General features: G+C 42.7%; 1 protein-coding gene across 1 annotated transcript in view; it reads left to right on the forward strand.

Annotated features, from left to right (window-relative positions):
• The first annotated feature begins 8,145 nt into the window (after positions 1-8,145).
• ABLIM1 (actin binding LIM protein 1) overlaps positions 8,146-14,107 on the forward strand; it is a 202,499-nt gene continuing 196,537 nt past the window's right edge. The window contains exon 1 of the mRNA XM_027692212.1: positions 8,146-8,261. Within this exon, the coding sequence (XP_027548013.1) occupies positions 8,249-8,261 (13 nt within the window). The 5' untranslated portion in view covers positions 8,146-8,248. The remainder of the gene's footprint in view (positions 8,262-14,107) is intronic.

Genomic DNA, 14,107 nt, shown 5'->3' on the forward strand with positions numbered 1-14,107 from the left:
TCTGACGTGAAATTTTGGCATTGTAAAATATCTTAATTTTGAAGCAAGTGTCTAAAATATTTATGTTGCAAGGCACTCGTTAGTGGCTTCATGATTAATTTTAAATTATTGATAGCACAGTTATCTAGAAGAGCCCAAATACTAGTGTCACAACGCTCTCCAGCGTTCATTACCCGTAAAGTTGAGTGACAAAATTCCAGCGATGTTCTCCAATCTGTTGTTTACCGGGAAGGTGGCCACTGAATCCCGAGAGTTCCAGCTCTCACCAGCAGAGAGCGCAGCTGACCTGGCTTAACCTCTGGGACACAAAGCAGCAGGATTTAGAGAGATTCCCTCATAGAATGTTTTTAGGGAAAAAAATAACCCCGTGTATCCCGTGTAGAATGAACTAGTATGTCAACTAGTAATATTGCCTCTAGGCTTAACTGCTGTGTATTACTTGGCTTGTAAGAGCTTTGGTTGCTACACATGACAGCCCATCATTAGCAGTTCACTTGTCCTGCTTGGTTCTCAAATTATGTTATTTGAAGCTAGGGGACTGGTTTGAGTTTATAAAGACATTGACGTACCCCTGTGGCTGTCACATGCCACATGATATTTGCATCTTTGCGTCATCTTTGCAACAACTAAACCCCAATGAATTTAGGAAGAGTCTTGTATTCAGAAACTGGCCCTTCTTGACAACTAATTGAATTCTCATGTGGTTTCCACAGAGGTGAGAGTGACCATGTACATCTCCATTGCATTATTTTACCTGCAGGTGAGGGTAGAGGGAGCCACGTCTACCTTTCCACTTTCTCATAGAATTTCATGTTCAGAACCTATACTCTGAGCCAAACTGCATTTCCAGAAAAAGTATGTACAGCTTGATCCTTTGTAATTTTTTCTGAGTCATCAGCCCTGTAGGAGCAAGCGTCTGTACTTGGATGAAGCCTTTAAGGAACTGAGCTGGAGGCACTACTGATTGAGCAAAGAAAATGAAGTCTGTAGTAGACCCAGTGTCATGAAGGAATATTTCTGTTGCTCATCCCTGTTCTTTTGCCTCAGGCTGCTTTGGACTAGTTTGACACTAAGTCCTCATGTTGTGCAATGCTGAAGTAAGCAGACCTGTGTTTGTAATATGCCTAATATAATGGAACCTGTTCCTGATTAGATCTTGGAGTAGGGCTGTAATATGCTGTACTTGATTCCTTCCTGGCAGCTCATGTGCCAAGTGAAGTATTTCCAGCGATTTAGTTTCTCTGGTTTTATGTTCAGGAGCTGTTACCCCCAGTGTCTGGGGCTCCCAGGAGTTCCCAGGTGCTGTATATTGAGCTGTGATTAGTACCCGGAGTGCCTGACTGTTGCATCAGACACTGCAGTCTGCAGCAGTCTGCATTTCCTGCTTCCTCTTCGGCAGCAGAGACCCAGTTGTGATACTGGCATTGCACGTACAGCATAAGTCAAAACTCTGTGTTCAGATGTAGAAATCTTGGACTGACTTAATCGGTCTCCACGAGCTGTTGCAAAACAACTCGTCCCAGAGCCCGATCCCGGCCCACAGAGGGCAGCCCGATGCCGTGTTTTACTCCAGCGATGTGCTCAACTTGGGAATTCAGTCATCTGCTGGCATCTCTATCAGCATGACTTGCTGGGAAATAAACAACTGAATGTTGTGGAGAATTAGCATCAGCCTTAAGCTCAAAGAGATTCAAAAGTGGACTTAAAAAAAAATTGCATGGCTAAATTAAACCACCTGGTACTATTTTTTTTAAAAACGTAGTGAAAGAAAAATATTACATAAGAAAGCTCAGTTTTGAAGATCTTGCACGTACAACAGGTAAATTTATTGGTTAAAAGGCAAGAGGGAGAAAATACCCAGAATTTGTGTACCTGCATGTACTGGGCAAGACTAACAGAAGAAAAGTGCTTTTCTCTTTTTCCAAATCTCTTCAGAAATCTTTCAGGATTCAAGTTATTGTTACCAGGTACTGTTACTGTTACAATCATAAGACTACTCCTTTGGCTGGTTGGCCCATGTTCTTTCCCAAGTGTGTCCTAAGTCCTTGTGAAACAGCCATCACAATTTCCAGGAGATTTTGTCTAAGAGGTTGTATTTACATGCACACATGTGCCTGAGCTATAAAACTGATCAGTGCCAGGTGGGGTGCCAGGGCTTGGTATCTTGACTTATTATGAAAAGGAACAAGGCATACAGCTCCTGAAAAAGAGCCAGTACTTTGTGTCTCTCAAATCAAATTGCATCTACCAGCTAATTAAGGAATGATCTTGAAATGCTCTGAAGGGAAGCCTATCCAGTTCTGTACTTCTCAGCCAGAGGGCCCTGCAACACAGTATTCAGAATAGAAAATATGTATAAAGAACATAGCATTGAGAAATTAAGACAGCCTCAGCCATGTGTGAATTCCAGGAATACGGGGAGAAACATAAGTATGTCTTATGATCAGATACCACATTACACACTGATGAACTTTCACAACTATTCAGATAACTAATTTTTTTGACCCCAGACTTGTAACCCCACACAAGCCTGGCTGTTCACAGCAGAATGTAATTTATACTCTTCTCAGAGTTTGGCTCATTGTAATTACAACTGCAGGTGAATTTTCACTTCTCATTCCTAAAACTTTTCCCATGTGTAGGAGTGCTGAGAGGTTTTGGCTCTAGTTTATTCAGAATATTCTTTGCTATTCTTGGGATGCTCTTCATTAAGATCTTTGCTAAGGTGAACTTTGACCAAGCTAGTGCCTGCCACATTTTACATGGTGTAAAAGTTACTCTATGTAAAAAAACTTGCACATGTAATCAATTTTGCCACAGCAAATTCCTTAGGGTAAACAGTAAAGTAGGGCACACAGTGAATTAATGCCCTTACTTGATGGAGATCTAAAAACTATAATGTATAATTACCAACAAAGGCAGTTTATCGGATTGTCTCTAAATCTTCTGAGGCAACCACTGATGCAGTTACTCCATTGTAGAAGGTTGGTCAGGCAGGACCCACCCTTGGTGAAGCCCTGCTGCCTGTCTCCAATCACCTCCCTGTTCTCCATGTACCTTACCATAGCTTCTAGGACGATCTGTTCCATGGTCTTCCCGGGCACAGAGGTGAGGCTGATGGATCAGTAGTTCCCAGAGTCCTACACTCCACCCTTTTTAAAAAGAGGAGTTATGTTTTCCTTTTTCCAGTCACCAGGGACTTCACTTGACTTTTCAAATATCAGGGAGAGTGGCTTGGGAACTGCATCAGGCAATTCCCTCAGGATTCTGGGATGCATCTCGTCAGGTCCCATAGACCTCTATTCACAGCTCTTACTTGCAGTACATGTTTCATATGTGAACCTGTGAGAACCTGATTCAAAACCTGATTAAGTTTCTGACTCTGAACGCTTTCTTGGGATCTTCCTGATCAGGATACACACATAGAGGTGATGCTGAACGTCTTCAGCAGTAAGCTGCCCAATGATGATCTTTCCAGACTTGACTCTCAGAAATGAATTGTCATTTTGGCCTTTCTGTCCTAAGTTCCCACAGGCACAGTAGTCATTTTGATGGAAAAGCAATCTAGAGTAGATATAAATAGGATTATCTGCGGGCTTTTCCTTAGTTTTCCAGGATTGCCAATATTTCTTGGTTATATAAAACCTATATCATTTATGTGATAGCATGATCTTACATAATCTGTGTAAAAGTTTTTGGGTTATTCAAGTCCAGTAGTCTGTACTGACTTGGGATAATGGAGGTTCAATATTATAATTTTTGCCATTAAAGTGCATATATCACAGACAATATGAAGAGTTGAATAACGTGCAGATGATTAAGACAACTGGAAAAAGAAGAAACAAGGAAGATGACTTCAGGATTTGTCTCACTCGGGAATTTTCTATCTTTTTGATTTTGTTTCCTTTTTTTTGTATGATGGTTAAGTCTCTTTATATATGTATGTGGGATATTTGAGGAAAAAAACTTCAGTGACGATTTCTATTAATATTTGGTGTGAGTAATTTGAGGCTCAGTTCTCCTTTGAAATATATAAATGGGAACAGCTCTCAAAAGAGATTAGTGGGAACTGCCCTGGAAGCTCATTGCAATCAGTGAAAGCCCATGTATTTATGTGAATATGCTGCCCATTACTGAATAATTGCAGATTCCAGTAAGAGTCTTACATTGAAAGTAAGAGAGCTGTCTTGCTTTCTTGTCATTCATGTCACAGAGAGCGATTTATTCTGAGCTTATTAAAATTCTGATTAAATTATCAGGCTTAGTAATGCTGTAGATTTTGTTTCTTTCTAGTATGACTGCTATAGGTCTGATTTCCCTAAGAAATGAGCCAGTGGAGTTATAGTGAAACATGTTGCAAAAATTTGTAGAAAATTCCTCTGGTTTCCATCATTCTTCAGCATTCCAATATCAGTTCAGCAAAATAAGTTAAAAAGATAATTCAGGCAAATCCTGGCCATCCTTGCCATTTGCCTTGCCTACAGAAGTTGTTTAATGAAGCCTACTTCTGTAAGAATTTGTCTTTTGTTCCAAGAAACCCCTTCACTTTTCTCACAATGTCTTACAAGAGGAAACACCCTCCATTGTGCAAAGATGGGTATATTCTGACTGATGAGTTATCTGCATCAGACAAAGATGTAATACTGACTTTTACCTGCTTTTTTGTCCGCGCTAAGTCACCCTCCACTGATTTTCAGGGGAAAAAAACACATTTACATACAACTGATTAGATCTTAATTATTTTAAAAACTACTATCCTACTTTAAATGTGACAAACTGGTTCAAAAGTGATGAAAGGAAAACTTTCTTTTATATATTCACACCATGGCTAAGGGACAGCAAGGTATGCTGTGCAGAGAATACAGTCCACTATTTAGGATACTTTTCTTTGAAGATGCAGGTTCTATTCTTTGCTCTGACATAGATTTTCTCTGTGACCTTGGACAGTATACTTAGCTCCTCAAGGGCATTTAGAAATCTGAGAATACCAATAGGGGATTTGAAAACACTTATTGCTTGGTAAAATATATTAATATTTGGACATCTCCAAAAAATCATGAGGTGCCTGTTTGGATCTCTTAAAGCCTGAATACCTTTAAAAAATGTTGATCATAACGGATCTTTTCACATTGTGAGTTAGAAGCCTTGGCTGTCTGCACAGTCAATAGGAGAATGCAGGAGGTAGGATCCTACTTCCCAGCTGACTAATTCAGAAGCCTCGGGCCTGAAATAAAACAATGTCAATCACTGCTCCCTAATGGACTTCTAGAGTAGTCAGGAAATGGCTCAATCAAACAGCTCAATGGCTTGCTGCTGCTAAAAAGGACCATTTCTGTTCCCTCTAATGGTTCCTGCTCACCCTTCCTGGCTGTGCGGTTCTGCACTCGCCTTCTGTCATGTCCTGGTGTTTGTCTGAGCCTTTGGTTCGGAGAGTGAACGTAGTGAACTTGGATACAGAAAGTGAGCAACTCTTTGCTAATTAATGAGCTAAAGTAGTTCTGTGAGGATCAGACTGGTGCTGCAGTGAGGGAATCAGGAGCACAGCAGCTGGAGTAAGAAGAGAGGGAGTGCATAGGAAAGTGTGTGAGCAAGCCTTCTCTGACTCAACATCTCCTATCTATCTGGGGTCTTCACCTGTAAAATAGTAATAATGGTTTCTCATTTCTTGTCTGTACCTTCCTTTTCCACCCTCTTCAGCTTCCTTCCACATTCCCTAGATATTTGCAGGATCTCAGACAGCAACTACAGGAGCTGATTCAGCTGCCCATATGCAGATTGCCTGGTCGGTACTTGTGGCTAATGAAGATGTGGCCTCCAGAACTCCACTGCAGCTTTTCTCCTTTGTTTTCATTTCTCTTCGTAAGTGCTAATTGCTACAAAGCTTGTAGGGATGTAGAACTCATTCTGAATTATACCTTTTAGGCAACTTGAATTGAAATTCCCTACGTTCAAACCTGAAAATTCTTGGAGGGGACTTGATGGAGGGGACAGACAGGAAAATAAAACTCTATCAGCCTCAGTTCCTCCAGAAATCCAGCTAAAAAGCTCTTTTTAATAAATGAGTGCTGTATCTTACCCATTTTAGAATTCTCTGACCAAAATGTCTGTTGAACTTCTCTGCCATAGAGTTTACACAATGAATGGATTAAACTCTTTGTGTTCCACAGAAACCCAAGTTACAAATGCCTTTCCCTTCCTGCTTCCTAGCAGTATAAAGAAAGGAAGTTCTTCATTAAAAAGCTAATTTCTGCATGTTCCTGAACCTTCTTTTTAAAGCCATCTATTAAGTACCACACAGGAGAACCTGTCATAGTGCTAGTCAGAAACTCACCGAAGGAAGTGCATAGGAAATGACTCAATTGAAAATACAAAATCCTGTCACACTACATTGATTGAGGAAAACCTTGGCTCTTTTGGACCAGAAGGAAAATTTGAGTTGTTTGCAAGTGGAAAACTTCACTGATTTCAGAAAAGAAGACTGGGAAAGGAACTGTTTTTCAAGTGGATGTCAGTTCACCAACTAAGGATAATGCCATGGGAGTTTAGGAGGAGAAGAACAACTTCAGATTTATTTTATTCCTGCTGCAGGATTTAGAAACATTTGTAAGGGGCAAGAAAACAGAATGACATAAGGAATATGATTGAAGTGTTGGGGGGACACTGGGGAAATCCATGGCAAATAGAGCTGGATATGAATAAAAGTCTTTGCTGTGTGTGAGCATGAGCACAAATTCAGACAAACAGATGTGCCGATTCATTTTCTGTGCATGTATCACCCAATAAGAAGGCATGTGAGTGCTGTCCATCCTGCTGCTGCTTTCCATACTTGCTTACACATATGCACTCCCTACTCGGTGTGATAGGAAAGGTGATCAGTGTAGCAGCAGTGCCAGAGGGTTGATCTGACAGAGCAGATACACTGGCTGGGCTGCACCTGCAAACAGCAGTGGGAACATGTGGCACATCTGTTACTAGCACCCATTTCTGCTCTGTGGACACACTGATGTAATCTTCACCACTTCTCTTAGATATGACGATTTGGTAATTGTTGGGGTTTTTTTGATGGAGAAATTGTGTAGGCTTCTTTGCTAGAATGAAGATGTATAGTGTATGGTAGAGCAAAGTGGAGGAGTGTGATTCAGTCTCTCCTGTCATTTAGTTTGCATGTTGGCTTCTCACTGAACATCACAGACTGTGCTTTCTGTATCTTAGTTCATAGTTGCCCATTCCGAAATTGATAAAAGTCTGCTGTAGTGTTGTAATTGCACTATTCTGATGTGGTCTTCTAGCCTGTCATTCTTGATAAACTAGATTGTTGCTTTCCTTAACTCTTGCCAGCATCTAATAATCTGGTGGCGTAGGGGTTTTCTTTTTAGTGTGGCTTGGGAGTATTTGGCTTTATTAGGCTGGAGGCTGGGCCACCACGGGGAGGGGTGTCCACCAGATACTGATCTTGTTCTTCTGGTGCGTTGCAGTCAGTCGCTTGCTGCTTTTATTAAGGTGCCAGGAGGAAGCTGGGTGCTCTTTCCTGTGTGGTAACGCCAAGACTGCTTTGCTAGACAAGATTGCAAGAAATTCTACGTTTATATACAATTTGCATACAGATATGCAGGTGTATCCTTGCTGTTCGGTGGGTGAACTTCAAGTTGTGCCACAGATTTCAGCGCCAGGTCCGGAACGCGCACAGCTGCTTTCGCAAGGCGCTGTGGCTCTGGGAGCAGACCCGCCCATCCAGCGCTCCAAGGAGCTGGAGATCCGCCTCGCTGCTTTCCCTGGCGTCCGTGGCTTTTGCCGCCGGTGCGACTGTCCCCGTGTGCGGCACCGCGCCCCGCACACCGTCCGTGCGGTGACACCACGGCACCCGAGCGCCGCCGGGGCCGCTCCCCGCGCAGGCACCGCGCCCGGGAGCGGCTGCGGCCGCGGTGTCTCCGCCGGCGCTGCCCCGCCCCGCAGCCGCCCCGCTCCGCGCCGGCACCCGCACACACGCACCCGCACACACAGGCGCGCTCCCGCCCCGCGGGGACGCCCCGGCGCCGCCCCGCACCGCGGCGGGCAGGGCAGGGCAGGGAAGGGCAGGGCAGGGACGGAGCGGACCCGCCCGCCCCGGCCGGCCCAGCATCGGCCGCCGCCCCCCGCATCGGCTGCCGCGGCGCGGAGGGCGCAGGGCGGTGCGGGCCGAGCGTTGTCGCCGCCGCAGCAGCAGGAGCAGGAGCAGCAGGAGCAGCTCCGCGGCTGCCGAGCCTGAGCCATGTCTGCCAGAGGTGGGTCTCCGTCGCGCCGGGGCAGCGCCGCGTCCCTGCGGGCGGCCGGAGCCACGCTGACCTTGGTGCCCGGCCGCGCTGCGGTGCCCGCACCCCGAGGGTGCGCCGGCGATTTCGGGGCAGGGGGAGGCCAGGGGATGTCCCCCCGCCGACCGTCGCCTGCCCGGTGCTGTTTTGCAGCTGGGCCGTGCACGGGGCTCCGGCGCGGGCAGAAGCGTGGCTGAGCGCCGCAGAGCATCCTCCGGGGCCGGGCACCCGCCGCACCTGCCGAGCCAGGCGGGGGATCCCGCTCAGCCTTTCCCAGTGCCCGGGGGGGCGGCGGTGGGAGTGCGGGAAGGTGCGGCGGCTCCGTGCGCGTTAAACGAGGGTGGGAGCGCATACATGCATGCAGAGAAAGGAACATGGTGCTGAAGATGGGCGTAGGGTCAGACCTCGGCTGTGGTTGCTGCTCAGGGAATGGAAACGGATTGGTACTGGGAGTCTGATGAGTGCGGTGAGGCATCTGGCTTGTCCTGTCATTGGTAACACGAGTGCTCCTGGTAGGGTGTGGTGGTAAATCCAATCGTCAGATTGTACCTCTGATGGACATTTGCATCTGGCTTGAAATTAACGTTTTGAGTTTTACTTCAGGTTTGCATTTGATTTAATAATGGCCTAAACTTGAATAGCCTTTGTCCTTTGCATGCATTCATGTGTAGGCTCTGGCTCTGTGTTTGCTCATTCTGGGCTGGAAATGAACAGATCAGCCTCATTGACTGCAGATCCCATCTTGTCCCAAAGTTCTGCTTCCAGTATGAGAAACTGATGCAGGTGTGGTGGAAAGACTGGTGCTTTAAGTTTTTTTATTATAGTTATAACAAATTAAAGGACTGGAAACATAAAGTTAAGCATTTTCTGAACATTGTCATAACAAAGCAGAAATACTTGTAAGCATCTCCTGAAGAGAGAAAATTATCGTCACGATAATGACAAGTGAAAACACTGTGGTTATCTCTGAATTGAAAAAATACTTTGTAAAAATTACATATTACATATTAACAAAACCCTGAATGTAGGGAGGCATCTTATTTGTGCGTCCCTTGACTTCTCTGCATCTTCATGTGTTAAATACTGCTCTGCATGGACCAGCTCTTTCACCTGCTTGGATTCCTGTTGACATCCAAAGGAGCTTCATGTGCGTTGAAGACATCGTGTGACTGCTAAAAGGTTGTCGGCATTTTGTGGTTATGACCATATTCCTAAAGCATCACACCCATTTTAGATATAAATAATAAATGGTGTTAAAGCGGCATAATTCTTCATGGAACAGTAGATTTCTTGCTTTAGGAAGAAATGGACTGTATTGGTCTCCAAAGAATCCATTTCTGGAAGAACATTAAGTATATGAGTATCAGTGCTGTGCTAAAGCTACATTAGTACTTGTGGGGAAAACCCAGCAAAGCTTTATGACATGGATTAGATTTGTTGTCATCAGAAGGGTACCTGGATTTGAGAAAGCGACATAAAAACTTTGCAATTTCAGCTTTGCAGATGGCTCTCTAAAACTGAACTTTACAGAATGGGAAGCCAGGGAAAATTTCCACTGACCATATTCCCCTTTCCTCCCCCCACTGTCCCTCTTTCCCGTTCATCTGCACAGCACATGATGTTTGATGCCTGCTTGATTCTGCTGGAGAGCTGCCTGGAGAAGAAGAGTGAATTCTTTCTCAGTCTCTCCTGTGCCATCTAGTTTTTTCAGAGTAATTAATTGGAGAGAGAGAGAGAGAGAGAGAGAACCTATAGGACTTTAGGGATGTAGTGAATAAGATTCATGAAAGAGATTGAGATTTTAATTTCTATTGATATCTCATTTTAAATTTTAACAAATTGATTTAGTTGGAAAATATGTGAGTTTGTGGAGGTAGATAGATTTATTCAGTGCTGACCAAAGGCTATTTTTGTGTAAAACACTATAGACCATTGTTACTATAAATAGTTTGAAACACTACTGCTGTTAAAATATTATATATGAACTTATTTTTATACACTTAAGTGGTATGATGGGTCTTAATGAGGTTACTCATGAGAATGTAGCTCAAGTAAGAAGTGAGTCTTTAAGGGATTAGGGCTCTGTTCAACTGCCAGATAGGAACTCTTTGCTTCATGAAGGCAGATTACCTCATGCATATGCGGTCTCATTAAAATCACTGTATCATTATGGTCTGCAAGCTCAGCAAATATTGATTGTTAATATTTTATGTGGTGTTAGCTGCCCCAAAGGTGATTATTATTCTGAGTGCATCAGACACTTTGGAACTGTCTGCTTATTGATTATATACCAAGCATAAGTAGAATAGCAAAGGAGTTAAACATTCACCTGGGCCATTTTTCTTATTAAACTGCAGAAGATATTCAAGGGACAGTAAAAAAATCACAGTATTATTAGTGTTCAATCTGTGCAGCTCACTATTCATCTCTTTTGCTCCAGGAGGCAGCATGGTGTAGTGAACTGACTGCAACAGATGACAGAAGAAACTCCTGAAATCCAGCAATACCCTTTTGGACTGTTCCTTTTAACTCTCCTGTCTAGTTCCCTGGTGTTATTTAACCAAAACTGCTGATATAGTCACTGACATTATGGCAGAGTATAAGTCAATACATAAAGTATAACTAATAACACAAATTCATGTAGTTTTGCCTTAAATGGAACTCTGGATAAATGTTTTATGCTCCCCTACTTGTACAATGGAAATAATGGTAGCTAACTTTTTCAGAGGGCCTGCTGTGAGAACTAATGGCTCACCTGTGCCTTAAGATGAGTTTTCTGAAATTTTCCCTTTTTTTCCTTCCACTCTTCACAGACTAAGTTGTTGCAGTACTTCACACCTGTCCCTCAGCTCTTGCTGTTATGTAAATGTAAGGTCTCTAAAATCCTTCTGCCACTTTCTTTATAGTATGGCTCAAGCAGATGTGTTGACCAAATGCCAGATGAAGCAGCATAGATGAGTATTCCCAGAAGCTTGAACAAATAATCATTTCAGAAATGTGGAGATGGAACTGGGAGCTGAAACAAACTTTGAAAAATGACTTTTCTCTTCCTTGTCAAGTTGGAATCCTTCCCAGGGCACTCTCATGTCCTGCTCTGCAGCCTGTTGGGATCAGTGGAGGTCTGCCATTGACTTCAGTCAGGCATTTCACTTTTGCAGTTTGCAAAAGGCTTCATATTCTACTTTCAGCTGTAGTTAAGTAGTTGCTATTAGGACTCATACATGAGTGAATTTGGGTGTTGGAGTAAGCCTTATAGATTGTTGCTTACCTAAGGGCTTATTTGCAAAGAGCTGTAAATTCCCTGGATGAAAGACATTTTTCTAAAGCCAAGGCTAACTGTGACCTACTTGTGCATGTTATCTCACACTGCTTAAAAACTGTCAAAACGACTTGTTATCGTGAAGGTCTAAGTTAATGGAAAATGGCTATTTTTAACTGTTATAATCTTCAGTTAGGCTAGAGCAAGCAGGCACAAATAGGAGTGTTTGATGTGGTCAAATACAAAGATCTTTGCTAATTTTTTTTCTTGAAGGTTGAAAAAAGTATCGTGAGCTGCATTTAGTCCAGTAGGCAACTACTTCAGGAAAATGAAGGCATGTGAAATAGGAGGTTTATCAACAGTGGTGTGTTCTTTTTCATAACAAAAATCACTGGCAGAAGCCAGTGTTGAAGAAATGTTATTGCTGTCTAATACTTATGGGTTGTACTCTACCACTCTGATGCTGCACATGTGGTTATTGTAAAGATGGTAGTTGCATTTTTTAGCCTGCTCAATAGTCAAAGTAGTAGAGTTGTTTATCTTAAGACTTTATTTTATACTACAATCCTTGTTTTCCCCTATTTGATTTTTTAACAAATGTAGATCAAATGCTTCTTATTTCAGCCAAATAAACCACCATAATCGCTGTGTGAGGGAGGTTTTGTCCTCACTTTACAGGTGAAACAAGAACTGGGATGACTTTTTTTTCCTTTCCCCTGAGTCTGAGGGCCAGGTCAGAACAGGGGAATTTCTGCCTTCTGGGCCTCTTCTCAGGCTCCTCATTTGTTCTTACACAAGTTGATAATAGATTTCTAGCAGCAGATGATAAATTTCAGCTCATTATGTTTCGCTCTGGTAACAGTTCTTTCTTCATGCTCATTGATTGGTTGATCTCTCTCACAAATGTGAACTTTTTTGAGAGTCACAGATTTTTCAATGAGAAATTTACATGCTAAATCTTGAGTTCCTACCATTAATAACCTTTACTTTTCCAAATTTTCTCATCCTTCTCAGATAGCTGTAGACATGGCTGCTGTTACCATGATTTTTGATTGAGGTCTATGCTGACTGGTTTAAAAACTTGCTCCTGGGAGCTTCTGTTCAACAGTTTATTATGGTCTGTGATTTTCACAGTAATGTGGCTCATATCTAAAGGAACCAGGCACTTAAGAGGTGACAATATTGTCTGCTCTATCCTTTCCGAAATCTGGTGCTGTGTTTTTCTACTTATTGCCGGAGGTATTTCTTTTAGGCATGTAATAATGTCCCTAATTTGTGATATGACTGGTTTGTGGCTATCACTTAAAGCTGTCAGGCTGAGGGACCTGGAGAGTGGGGCAGTGTGAGCTGCCTGGACATCTCCTTAATTTTAGAAGTGGAGAATTCTGGCATGTTTAGAGTAGTTAATTATTGTAGCTTCAGTGCTTCCAGTCCTGGTGATTTTCACCATTTTCCTTGGTACAACGCTCCATAGCCCAAAGGAATGCGTTCTTGGCAGGGTTTGCTGCTCTGCAGCACTACCTGAGGCAGGGCTGTGTGAGCAGTCATGCCGACACAGCTGTTTCCCACTCAGAATACCTATGCAGTGCAGGGTTTGGAACTGGCTCTGATGCTTTTTCTCTTCCCAGCTTTTGCCCTGAATTTCTTTTGTACTGATTTCATACTGTTATTTAATCCTGACTGTACTTTCTCTTCAGTTCTCCCAAATATATGTAAGGACTTGTGTTTTTTTCATTAGTTACTCATTTTAGGGCTTGAACCTTGATTTAATGGCTTAAGTAGCTCAGAATCAGTACCTGGATCATCACTGCAAGCAGTACTTGTCTGTACATGAGAGTCAGTAGCTGCACCCGAATCTTTAGGCCTAGTAGAGCTTTTGTTTTATTCAGGAAAAAGAATATTTTACAGAGGTACCAGAGTTAAACAGCAGTATCTCTTTTAAGCTGCTCCTTTTTAAGTTTTGGTGCTTTGTCCCATCTTTCCCCCCCCAGTCCTCCCAACAAAGCTTAGTCTGGCTGTTTAGCCTTTGTGATTAATGAAAATTAGTCCCAAATGCATGGAAAAAGTTGCATAGACTAATGGCAACAACAAGAGGAAACTGGGACAATGAGGTAGAGTCTATTTTAGATGCATGGCTTTGAAAGGAATTGCAAAGAAGGAAAATAAGCATCAGCTTATGGAAGGGAAAGCCAGGAAAATTGCTTATAGTGAAGAACACCAGAACCTCGTGCATTTCACAGACTCTGAAAACAATTTTTTGGGGATTTGTTTTTTTCTTTTAATAGGTTTGAATTGAATATTTTAAATTATTTTTAAATCTAATCTGTTAGTAATTGAAGATGAAAACCACACATGGCTAGTTCATGTGACTGGTGTAAGATTTCTTAGTTTTGCAGTGTTAAGGCAGAAACATGCTGTGGAAAGCAGACTTTCGTCTGTAAGTTCTGAGACCAGCAAGCAGCCCTTAATTTTTTTAATCACATACTGTTTAGGCAACATTATCTTTATAATTAGGTGTTGTTCTCCATTAAAACCCAAAGAAAACTCCTAGACATTATGC

The sequence above is a fragment of the Neopelma chrysocephalum genome, unplaced genomic scaffold (assembly GCF_003984885.1).
Source record: "Neopelma chrysocephalum unplaced genomic scaffold, ASM398488v2 Primary Assembly neopelma1_85, whole genome shotgun sequence".
Lineage (NCBI taxonomy): Eukaryota > Metazoa > Chordata > Aves > Passeriformes > Pipridae > Neopelma > Neopelma chrysocephalum.